Consider the following 12,242-nt stretch of genomic DNA (forward strand, 5'->3'; position numbering starts at 1 on the left):
GAGCATCAAGGATATGGACCTTGAGGGACATCCTACAGCCCATTGTGCCATAGTTCTTCACCAGAGTCTCAACCAGCTCCACATAGTTTTCGGCCTTGTGATTGCCCAGGAAGCCCCGAACCACTGCGACAAAGCTGTTCCAAGCCGCTTTCTCCTTACTAGTGAGCTTCTTGGGGAATTCATTGCACTCCAGGATCTTCTTTATCTGTGGTCCGACGAAGACACCAGCTTTGACCTTTGCCTCAGACAGCTTAGGGAAGAAGTCTTGAAGGTACTTGAAGGCTGCCGACTCCTTATCTAGAGCTCTGACAAATTGTTTCATAAGGTCCAATTTGATGTGCAGTGGTGGCATCAGCACCTTCCGGGGGTCCATCAGTGGCTCCCACTTGACATTGTTCCACCCCACAGAGAACGCGCAAAGGCAAAGATAGCAGGGAAACTTGGTAAAACCGCATTGGAGACCCATCAGGAATGCCACCATTTTGAAGTCTCCTATGACCTCCCAGCCGTACTCATCATACTTCAAGGCGTCCAGCAAGGTCTTGATGCTGTTGTAATCCTCTTTGAGGTGCACCGAGTGAGCCAGGGGAAGAGACGGGTACTTGTTACCATTATGGAGCAGCACGGCTTTGAGGCTCCTGGATGAGCTGTCAATGAAGAGGTGCCACTCATTCTGGTTACAAGTGATTCCGATTGCCTCGAACAGACTGGTCACACTGTGGCAGAAGCAGAGCCCATCTTGACGGGTGAAGAAGCTGGAAAAAGGTTGGTGACGCTTCCTCTGATCTGTGACTTGCACACTTTCATCCAACAAGTTCCACTGCTTCAGCCTAGACGTCAAAAGTTCGGCATTGGACTTGGTGAGACCAAGATCTCTAATCAAGTCGTTGAGGTCTTTTTGGTTGGGGTAGTATGGGTTTCTCTCCTCAGCTCCACCTCTGAAATAGTCATCTGGATCTACAACGTCTTCTCTGACTTGCTGCTCTCTTCTAAAGACGGCTGCTCTCTCTCCGGAGGAGTGGGTACGGGGAGCTCATGGCAGTGTGGCACCGGGGCGATGGATGAAGAAAGGTCCGGATACGTGATAGCAGGTGCATTCGTGCCAGTCCGACGTTTGGAAGGGTCCGCCATGTAGAAGTAGCAGTTGCTTGAGTGGTCAGTGGGTTCCCGCCAAATTCTTGGGATAGCGAACTTCATGGCTCTCTTTTCCCCTCTGTACCATCCTACAAAAATACATTTATTTCACCCATGACTAATGTGTAAGAGATTCTCGCAACATTTTTCATATATGATATTTTTCAATAACATTGAAAATTGTAAAACATTTTAAAATTAAAAACTTTTACAATTTTAAAAATTAACAAATTTTATAACAAAATTCCGAGCAACAACTGTCCATCTTACCTTCCAGAGTTTTTTTGCAGTGCTCGCAGGTGAAATGAGGTACCCAGGGTTTGTCTTGATCCCCGACAGGCATGCCGAAATATGCCTTGTAGGCCTCACACATCTTAGCAGATGCTTCCACGGAGTACTTTTTCACTCTTGTCTTGATAAATTGGCCGCAGACATAGCAAAATGCGTCTGCCGGATGCTTGCAGCCTCTTGATGCCATCTCAGAAAAATGCAGATACGTATCCACTTAGGCAGCTGGAACTAAACTGAACTGGTGGGCTTAAGGCCCCTGTATTTATACTACTATTTATATTACTGGAAAGTTCTAGAAGTTACTCCAAGTTTACTTAGCACTGAATCTATCTGGAATGTTCTAGAAAATAGGTAAATTTCAAAATATCACTGTCTTGGTCACAAAAGCAAAGTTTGTGGGGAATAATAGTCATTTTCTATACTTTTGAGGCATAAGCAATTAGGAAATAACACTTACTACCCAGGAACCAAAAAAAAAAAAAAAAATTGTTACACGGTGTAATAAACCGAAAATAATTCTCTTAAACTATTACATAAATCAACTTTTACTTGAATTTATTTTTGATTATTCCAATGTGGTACATGTTGATTAAATTGGCCCTTAAGTATCAAACTGAAGGGTTTTTAACACCTCAACAAATCAAACTGCAGTTCTCTGCCTACCATTCAAGACTCTTACAAAGACAATTACATTGATGGCTGTAACTGTCAGGCAAACTGTTCTTGGGTCACCAAACCAGATGCAATGCTCAAATGCTTGTTTATGGCCATGGTATAATGTCCTAATTAAGTGTTAATGACACCAGGTCCAGATATCTACCTGGTGTAGTATTTCGCTGGGATGAAGGTGTGGCTGGATCAGGAGCTTCCCCATGCTGACTGCTGACACAGAGTAGGCAAGCTGCTGGGCTGGCACATGCGCTGGAAGCCCTGCCTGAGATCCAGCGGGCACGCTCGGCGCTGCTATCATTACTGGCAACTGCTGCTGCTGCTGCTGCTGGCTAAGGCTGGCTGCCATGGTGACAGGAAGAGAAGGCGAAGGAAAGCCAACCTGAGCGGTGGAAAAAGGCAGCATTGAAGTCTGCGGCTCGCCGGCGCAGAGAAGAGGAGGGGGGTAGGAGTAGCTGGGAGGGATCTGTCCTTGCAGGGGGTGGGAGATCATGGGCACAGAGCTGGGTTGAGCGAGACCCGGAGCCAGGATTGGAGGAGATAGAGTTTCGATATACAGGGGATGCATAGGCTGGGACATGGGAGGCTTTGGGGATAAAAAGGCAACAAATAAAAAAAAAAAAAAAGATGATATAAAAAGAGTAGAATTTTTTTGTAAAAATTTTAAAAAATGGAAAAAAGATGTGCAATTTTGACAACTGGTTGCATGTCCATGGTTCAATTCATTAGGAATAATCATCCCAGTTTTGGCCCTAACCTTTCCCTATAGTGTGCTTCAGAAATATTCAGGACTTTGGTATTTTTCCTCCACTGTACATTCCCTGGACACTGTAACCCATGCTGTAAAATGGTGCAATGGCAGTTTTGGACCGAAATGCAAGTGATGTCTACATGTTTGTATGTAAACTATTCCGGAATAACATGTGTTGTGTATTTAAGATATATTTTTTTTTTTATATATAGGGTAAGTCACTACTTTATGATTCTTTGTTTCCAATTTATTTGTTGATTAATTTGCATCCATGAACCTGAAAAAGCTTGTTGTCAAAAATACCTGGTGAACAGGATGCAGGCTACAAACCCCTTCAGAGTAATCAATACCTGCACAAAATGGGCTGTCCTGTGCTTCACAAGCAAGCAAGCTCATGATTCAAACAGCAAAAGCTTTTGGATACAACACACAAAGGGGGTGGGGTGTACACTGGAAAAAGTTTTTGCAGAAAATCAAATACATCATACCAATGACTGTGTTTACTTCAACAACACAAATTGACAAGTAAAACAGCTCGTTCCCTTCAACTAGTCTGCAAATACCTGCAACACAGCGAGCAGTGCAGCCTGGTAGTGAAAGTGCAGCTGCTCAGCGCTTGGAGAAGGGGTAAGACTCTGAGTGCTCAGGTCACTAGCACAAAGCTGACAGCCATGCGAAGGGACAGCATGCAACAAAAGAATGGAAATCATAAACAGAAGAAATAAAAAGTGCTAGGAGGCTGGAAGACTTAAGTTTAATTAAAAGAGAACAGGTCATCTTTAAAACTTCCAGAACAGAATTCAAAAGTAAAACAAAGTCGAGCAGACAAGCGGTTTGGCTAGTGATCACACTGAAGGCGGCACTAGTGGTAACGTTTGTCTACTTGACCACATGTGATCATGATTACCAGTATTGTCTTTAAAATGTCTGCAAATTCCAAACTGAAGTGTAAAAACTTAATGTTTTGTGATTATGAAGAGCGGCCATTACCTGCGCCTGGTTGAGCTGCAGGGAGGGTGGAGTAGCTGCAATGGAAGTTGTTGGCGTCTGCTGCTGGAATGAATATTGCGACATCTGCTGTGCAGGAGGACCACCAAGGGAGGCCTGCTGGGGAGCAGCCTGAAAAAACAAACAAAATAAATTGCTTCACAGCCTAAAATTGGACATTCATTAATCTTAAAACTTATTTTCCACCCAATCTCTTAATGTATGGCTAGTTCTAAAACTTGGCTAGAGTTGTGCAAAGGCTATATATTCTATTAATAAAAGCTACATTAAAAATATGTTTCTCAGTTATTCAAAATTGTTCTGCTGTTAATTGTTTTCTATTTGCATGTTTTCATTTTGACTTGGATGAAAAACATTATTCCAGCGTCACTAATAAACACACACAACATTTCCTGTGTTGCAGATAACAGGACCCCACTAATGTTCTCTGCTGCCAACAGGACATTCCTCTTGAAGAAGGTGGGGTCCCATTGATTTTTATCAGCTTCACTTGAGTGAAAATAGTCACAAAAACAAAAAGATCAACAGCTGTCGCACAAGAAATAACTTGACAGAAGGCTATCTTGAGGTAAGAACTTAAAAAAGATGACTTTACATTTCATTTAGTAGACACTGGTTAAATTTTAAAACTCATGAAGCACAATGTGGCCTCAACACAGCTTTCTGAATCATGTCTATGTTCCAAGTACTTCAGGTACATCGGAGTTCAACCCAACTGCAACACACTGGCCTTTGTGGATGTAAGACATAACACATTTGTTCTAAGAGCACACGGCAGTGAAAGTTGGGAAGTCGTCTAAAATAATAATTCTGAGCTCTCTCTTGTTGTCCGCACTCTTAATAGTGCCTCGCACAACTGTTCTTCATGGTGACAACTGGGTCATTTTAAATATCTGTTGACATTGCATAACATCAAATCTCACCTTATTTGTACATTCAAATCTATGCAACAAAACCTAACTATATTCAGACATTATCAAGAATGATTTATGTAGGGTCTGCAACTAAAGCACTCCATGGAACCAAACACCAAGGTGGTCTCAGACTTACCTGAACCGCAGACACATACCTGCAAAGGCCTACAACTCCCCCTATGCTATGGCTTTGCAAAGACAGCAACAAACCAGCCAAATCCAGTCACATACAGTAGAAAGGGGAGCATTTTTAAATAAATTAGTTTCTCTACCTGTGGGGGTTGCGTTGCTGTGTAGTAACCTCCATACTGTAAGAAACAAACACAAAATTGAGAGAGAGAGAGAGATAGCACTGGCGTTAAGTCCTTCATAGGAAAGAGAATGGTTATCCTATTCCTCCTTAAGGTTCCGATACTTTACTCAGTAATGGGGCAATGGTTACCTGCTGTGTGGAGACTGGTCCAGGCTGAGAGGTGGCAGGTAAGGAGAGACTGGTTGGAGGCTGTTGCCCAGGAGCCTGTTTTAGAATTAGAAAAAGAATACAATTCAGAATGTGTTTTTCCTTGTTTATGCTTAAGTAGTTTAAAAATAAATAAATTAAAATAAAAGGAAAATATATCATTAATAAATAAGTGTTAGTTAAAATGAGTATCATGCATGTGTATTTCTGAAATTGTCATTTGCATAGCTGTATGTGTGTGTATATATATATATGTATATATATTTCACACAAATCTGCCTTAGTAAATAAAAGTACTGTATATATCTGTGCAGAAACACATATATAAAGTACATTTTAACCCTGCCATTGGCTGGAAGTCATTGCAAATGCATAAAGTCCAATATCAGGATTAACCCTTAGAACGCTGCTGACAAGTACACTGGTCTTTAGTGTATCAAGGCTGAGAAACTGTAGACAAATATGATTGGACCTTGGTGATCACCTCTCTTACCTTGGTCCTGCAGTCAATGTTAGATATCATGAAATTAGGTGGCACTTGAAATATAGTAAGCACGAAGTATAGCATGTTCGTGCATAAGCAGCTGTCAAAAACTGGATTTACTTTAATTAAAGAACGTTGATCACTAGAGTAACAAGAAAAAAAAAACTGCCACATTGCACAACACCAGCATTCTAAGGGTTAAAATGAATCTTATTACGTTGCATAAGTCTCAAACGCTATTGTGCAATATTTGTGTCTCAAACAATTCAATGAAACATTGCATTGTATTCCGAGTATGCTGTATTCACATGTAGTGCAGTGAAAGACATTATGTATACATTTTAACCGTTTCCAGCCCAACAGTGTGACTGTTTTCAGAAAGATCGATGCCTTGCTTTAGCAGTGGACAATGTCGGAAGGATACCTTTGTTCTTGTGATGTCGACAACAAGCATTACGGGAAGAAAAAGGCAAAAGCTGTCAATGATTTTGTATTTGAACCGGCTTAAACTAAATATGTGAATGAATTAATTAGCGAATAAAGTTTCTTCTTCAATTAAACCTGGCCAAAAACACACCCTGATGTTACTGTGTGTGACAAATGTCAGTTTGGGTGAAAGCTTTATGAATGAGTAGGACTATGAGCATGAGAAGACAATACAAAACCGGGAGGCAATGGGTTCTCCAATGGTTGGATGGACGTCACTGAACTCAGCCCTGCACCCAGGATGCTACGCATGTAGATCCACACAGGCTTAGCTTCTCTCTGTACTCTAAATATGGCATACCATCAGTTATTTCAAAGAGCTTTTATGACAAACTTTGGAATACTATTACTTGTGTGCGTATGTGTATGTATATATATATATATATATATATATATATATATATATATATATATATATATATATATATATATATATATATAAAATGTGTGTTGTGTTAGATATATATAAATATTTTATGAATACTTTCGTGTGTGCGATAAATTTAATTTTAATATTATTAAAATATATATATATATATATATATATATATATATACATATATACATACATACATACATACACACATACATACATACACTAGTATATACATATGGTATATACATACACGTGGTATATACATATGCATATACACATACAATGTCATATACAAACATTTACCAGACACGTTTGTATATTTACTGTGTCTGAATACGTCTAAATATACAGATATATCTACACAGATAGGGAGAAAGCGAGAATATGTTCCCTGAAATAGAAATGTAAACACTACCGTATGGGTATTCACCTCAAAGACCCGAAACCTGAATTAGGTATATCAGAGCTGCTCGTCGAGCCTGTGATGCAGTTATGACCCGCCCTCCGAGGGCACAAAAGCACTGCAGTCACAGACTTCAACGTCACTCTTCAAAGGATGCAGCAACCTTGAAAGTTAATGATTACCAAAGCCATCGCAAGGGCAATACTGCAGAATGACGGGAATGCTACAAGGCTAAGCTGAGATGCAGCTTTGTGCGGTACCATATGGAACCCCAGTAACAAGTAGCTAGGGTTCGAAAATTGAGGGAGAAACTCGCCTCTGTACCTGTGTTGCAAGGGTCGACTGAGAAGCTAACCTTAACACTCCAGTTCCAAAACCAGGATTTTGATGATCCATGACATTAAGTCTGTACAACCTAGTAAATGTATGGGGAGTAGCACACACCACTGCACTGCAAATGTCCTTGACAGATGCACCCTGGAATAAAGCCCACAAAATTGCCATGACCCTGGTGGAATGGGCAGTGAGCTTTTCTGGAGGGGGCAAGTTGGCCAGCTCACAGGCAGTCTTGACCGTGTCTGCTATCCATTTGGACAGCCTCTGGTTAGACAGGGCTTGACCATGGGACTTCGCTCCATAACACAAATTGTTCGGACTGCCTCCAATTTTTCATCCTGTCAGCATAGTATGCCAGGGCCTGAACTGGGTAGAGCGTATGGAGTTGTCACTTTGTCAGACTGGAAAGGAGGTGGATGGAAAGCCTGTAATTCCACAGACTGGTTGACATGGAATACCAAGATCATCTTCGGCAAAAAAAGGCAGGATTGATACAGAGCGTAATCATTGTCCTGGCCTCTAAAATAAAAAATAAAAAAATATGCAGACTTTTGCAATGGAGCTTTGCAGAGGTGATAGCAAGCAAGAAAGCTGCTTAAATATGATAAATATTTAACCGCAGCTGAATGCATAGGCTCAAATGGAGGCTTCATGAGTGCATTAAGCATGTTTAACCTCTAGCGACGAACAAGCCACTGAAGCCGGTGAACCCCTTTCAAAAACTGCCCCTTCAGGAAGAGAGCTCCTGGGGAGACCGAGTCAATTTTGACATAGCAAGCTGAAATAGCTGCCAGATAGACCCTTAACATGGAGGCGGATTTCCTCTTGTCAAAAAAGTCCTGTAAAAGACACCACGTCTGAAAAACACCCCACTTGTTCCTGTACTGGGAACAAGTGAACAGTGCTCTAGCATTCTGCAGGTTGCAAGGACCCTAGTAGAAAACCCCAGACATCTCAAATGCAGCCGTTCAGGGGTCAGACCCAGAGCTGCAGGCTTGATGGGTCGGGATGCCATAAGGTCCCCCCTGCCTGACTGAGTAGGTGCTTGAACAGTCTCTATGGCTGGCCGCTCAGAAGGTGCATCAGGTTTGAGTCCAATGGGCCAATAAAGGGCTACAACGAACACCTAGGACCAGTCCTGCCCGATTTCCTCCAGATACAGCAGGGCACAACAGTGTCTGAGCAGTTGCCTCGGACACTGGTGTGCCAAGGCATCTAATGCCAGCAGGTCCCCGTCTACTATTATGGAGAACCAGAGGGGACTGTGGTTTGATTCCTAGGAGGCAAAGAGATCTATCTCTGCTCTCCCAAAACTCTCCCAAATGAGGTTCACTACCTCAGGATGAAGCCACTGAAGTGCTATGGACTCTCCTTGAGAGGAGGTCCGCCGTCCAGTTTGTCACCTCGGGCAGATGTACTTCCCGTAGTGAAAGGAGGTTCTCGTGTACACAGAGCAAAAGCTTACAGGTCACATGATGTAACAGGGGTATCCAACAGCAGTGCTTTGTCCCACTTAGGCATGCATACCTGGGAAAGCCAGAGCTGCCTACGTGCAGCTATCCGCACAGCCAGTTACCTACCTACAGCCTGCCCGTTGAGTTTCGACACACAGAGCAGGTTTTTATTAACCAGGCACAGCTCATCTGGCTGTTGTGGTGAGGGCCTGCGATTGTCTGAAAGGGACTTCAGCAAATAGGTCTGGTCGGCCACTAGAATACTATTATAATTACCTAGCCGTGCGGCAAACACACTGGCTGAACAGGCATTCTGTGAGGATCACCTCAGAGACCTGGCACTGTTGGGGCAGGTAGGGTCCTTGGACAAGAGCGCTAAATTAGGCACCTGGACCAAGACTGGATTTAAAAAAGAAAATCTGTGTGCACTGGGGGAGGGGCACGGGAGAGATGGTAGGCATGTCATCGAAGATGGACTGCCATGTTTCGCCTTCTGTAGGCCAGGGCACTTGCAAAATTGCAGTGGCCCTTTTATCAACGACAGAAGCTCTGCTGACAGAGAGAACTTAACTGCAAGGGATGGGCTGTCAGACTCCACGTCCTCAGCCAGGAATGCCAGCTTTTATTTGCCTGCCTCCTCAGCAGCAGCAATGGACATTATGTCCTCTTGTGGCCAATCTGCCCTCGTAGTCCCAAGGGGACAGGTGGCACTGAACTTTCCTGCAGTAATTCTGCGAGAACAGTTCCTTGGTATGAAACAGTGGCCAAGAGCTTTTCCATCTGCTGGATCACCAATCCTTTGGAACGGCAACTCTTCTTCCTCTGGGGGAGATGAAGGAAGAGAGGAAGATGAGTTACCGTTCCAAAGGATTGGTGATGTTCCCTGCTTGGGCTACTATCCCAGGTGCATTGTCCGGTCTCCCTTGGCATAGAGCCATGGGGTAATGAATTTAACAAATACATACATTATATAAAATGGCTCGTAATTTTAGCCAAAGCGAGAAATAAATAACTATTGCAGCCTGGGGGGAGAGCACTAAGTCAACCGACTTATGTTGCTTGATCCCTGGGAAGGAGTGACTCAAGGCGCTGGCTTCATGTGGGGCACAAAGCCACAGGGAGATGTAACAAACAGGCTGTAGTGCACAAATATGCATAATTAGTAAAAGTAATGAAGCAATTACTTTTAATATCACATATCATTTGTGTAAAAATACAGTAAATGTGAAATATATAGCAGAAAAAGTAATAAGTACTTATCTGAACTAGCTCTCTGTCAGGTCAGTTCTTGAAAGGAAAAATAGCGTTGAGGTCTGTGACCGCAGTGCTTTGTGCTCTTGGGGGCGGGCCATGACTGCGTCACAGGCTCAATGCGCAGCTTTGATATATCTTATTTAAGTTTTGGGTCTTTAAGAGGTAAATACCCATATGGTAATGGTGGTTACATTTCATACTTGAAATGGAACTGTGGGTTTATATATTATAATATTATTTGGCTGTTTTATGACAGATTTTACTGCATTTCACATTTTCAAATGAGAGGTCCAGCAAGGACTTTGCCGTCAGTCTAGGCATCAAACCCCTTGAAACAGCTGGAAAAGGTTAAAAACATGATCACAAGGAGTAACAGGGGTTTGGGAGAAAACCCTGAAAATGCATGCAAGTACCAAAGGAAGGCCCTGCGCCATGGCTGGCTCAGAGTAACTCAGGTCTTGCTGTACAGCTTGTTGGCATGATGGGGTATGAGCCCAGGAGCCTTCCAGGACACAGAGGTGGGATCCGGGGCCTCCGGAGGAGCACAGTGTGTCGGCCGTGGAAAAAACAAAGAAGGCTGGCTGTGCGGGGTGCGGGGGGAGTGTGTTTCCGCAGCTCACGTTGAAATAGCCGTGAGGGATGGGCTGGGAGGCCGAGACGTTGCTGGGGTAGCCGGGAGGGGGGGGTGCGGCGGTGTGGGGAGGAGGGGACTGAAACTCCCCGGTGTCGGAGGAGTTGAACTGAGAGGAGTCGCCACTAAGCTCCGGACTGCAGTCCTTGTGGAGCAGCAGGTTTCCAGGTGGCAGAGGCAGCTCGGGGCTGATGTAGTTGTACTGTTCTTCTGTGACGGGCTGGAGCCAGCGGCACACCCCGTGGCCTTGAGAACAAGTGGAGGATGACGGGTCCTCCAACTTCAGGTCCATGGAGCTCCGGCGGCTTCGATAAATCCTCTGTGGGGATGAGGAGAAACCAGACCCGCTGTCTCCCGGCAAGGTGTGAACATGAAACTCAAAAACAGAGCCAACTCTACTATTAACGTCAACAGCTGTAGCCATCACTGGTGGTGCAGAGAGAGGGAAGGACAACTGCTGATACCTCGGGCTGCTGTCCATGGAAGCAGCTTGGGACTGTCCGAAAGATGCACCCATCGGTGGCAGCTGAGCCATGTCGTTCTGTGTGCGAGTTGGGATATAGGTCTGTCCCATCTGAGAGGGGTCATATACGAGGCCGGCCGTTGCGTGCACTTGCTGCTGAAGGCTAAGTTGGGTGAACGGGTAGGTCACAGGGAAGCCTGCATACGCCAAGTGTTGGTCTTGGTCTTGAACTGGCTGCACCCCCCTGGCCAGCATAGCTGCGTGATTCAATCGCAAAAGATTCTCGTCTTGGTGAGCCCTTTCTGGTCTGGCGTCTTTGTAGCCGTACAGATGGTCCGGCAATTGGCTTTGCATGTGTAATGGTTCATTGGCTGATCTGTGTGGTCCAACCCCCGGCACGACAAACACAGAAGGGGAATCTGAAGGTCCAGCCAATGGGTCAGCACCGATCGGGTTAAGGGTGTGGCTAAAGTTCCTGAAGGCCGGCTGAAACTGGCAGGTGTGGGCTTCCAAGATGGAGGTGCTCTTGCGGCGCTGGTAATTGGTCATTTTGGGAGTGGAGGTTGCTGGAGGAGAGAAGGAGATGGACCTCTCCGGGATGGTCGGGAAAAATATCTGTGTGTCCGGGAGGGCAGGGACTCCCCCGTACGGATGCGTCATAGACTGTGGCTGCATTAACATGAATAAGAATGATCATCTTTAAAGAGAATACACATCAGTTTCCATCATCATCATCAACATTACTTGAGAGCGAAAACACATTGTAGAATAAACATCTTTCAAGACGTGTCAGACAAAAAAATAAAGATAATAAGAACTAAATTAAAAACGATTGCAGTTTCATTAAATTCAGCTGCAGCACTAGCCCCTATGATTAAAGATGGATAGAAGGCTGCTGCATACAAATTCTTAATTTTAAGAGCTCCGTTTACATTTTTGGCTGCATAATATAAACCCCTAACTGGGAAAGGGTCACGTTGTAGGTTGCTTTAAACAATGCGTAAAGCAAGCAAAAATATTTCAATATAATTTCTAAACTGTTGGATAAATATTCATATGTAGGCTTTACATTTCCATATGTGAATGAGAAAAACTGATATTTTATAAATTTTAAAAATAGGTGAAAAA

The 12,242-nt window shown here is 43.8% G+C and overlaps 1 protein-coding gene across 11 annotated transcripts in view; it reads right to left on the minus strand.

The window, feature by feature from the left end:
• The window catches only part of LOC121319542 (serine/threonine-protein kinase WNK1-like), a 136,222-nt gene that overhangs the window by 31,534 nt on the left and 92,446 nt on the right, over positions 1–12,242 (minus strand). For 9 of the 11 annotated variants that reach the window (XM_041257087.1, XM_041257091.1, XM_041257090.1 and 6 more), the window contains exons 10-14: positions 10,434–11,783; positions 5,210–5,284; positions 5,040–5,075; positions 3,836–3,964; positions 2,246–2,476 (exon numbers count right to left, since the gene is read on the minus strand). In XM_041257087.1, the coding sequence (XP_041113021.1) occupies positions 2,246–2,476; positions 3,836–3,964; positions 5,040–5,075; positions 5,210–5,284; positions 10,434–11,783 (1,821 nt within the window). The remainder of the gene's footprint in view (positions 1–2,245; positions 2,477–3,835; positions 3,965–5,039; positions 5,076–5,209; positions 5,285–10,433; positions 11,784–12,242) is intronic. The other 2 variants (XM_041257092.1, XM_041257093.1) reach the window with 2 other exon arrangements.

Source organism: Polyodon spathula, chromosome 8 (assembly GCF_017654505.1).
Source record: "Polyodon spathula isolate WHYD16114869_AA chromosome 8, ASM1765450v1, whole genome shotgun sequence".
NCBI classification, from domain to species: Eukaryota; Metazoa; Chordata; class Actinopteri; order Acipenseriformes; family Polyodontidae; genus Polyodon; species Polyodon spathula.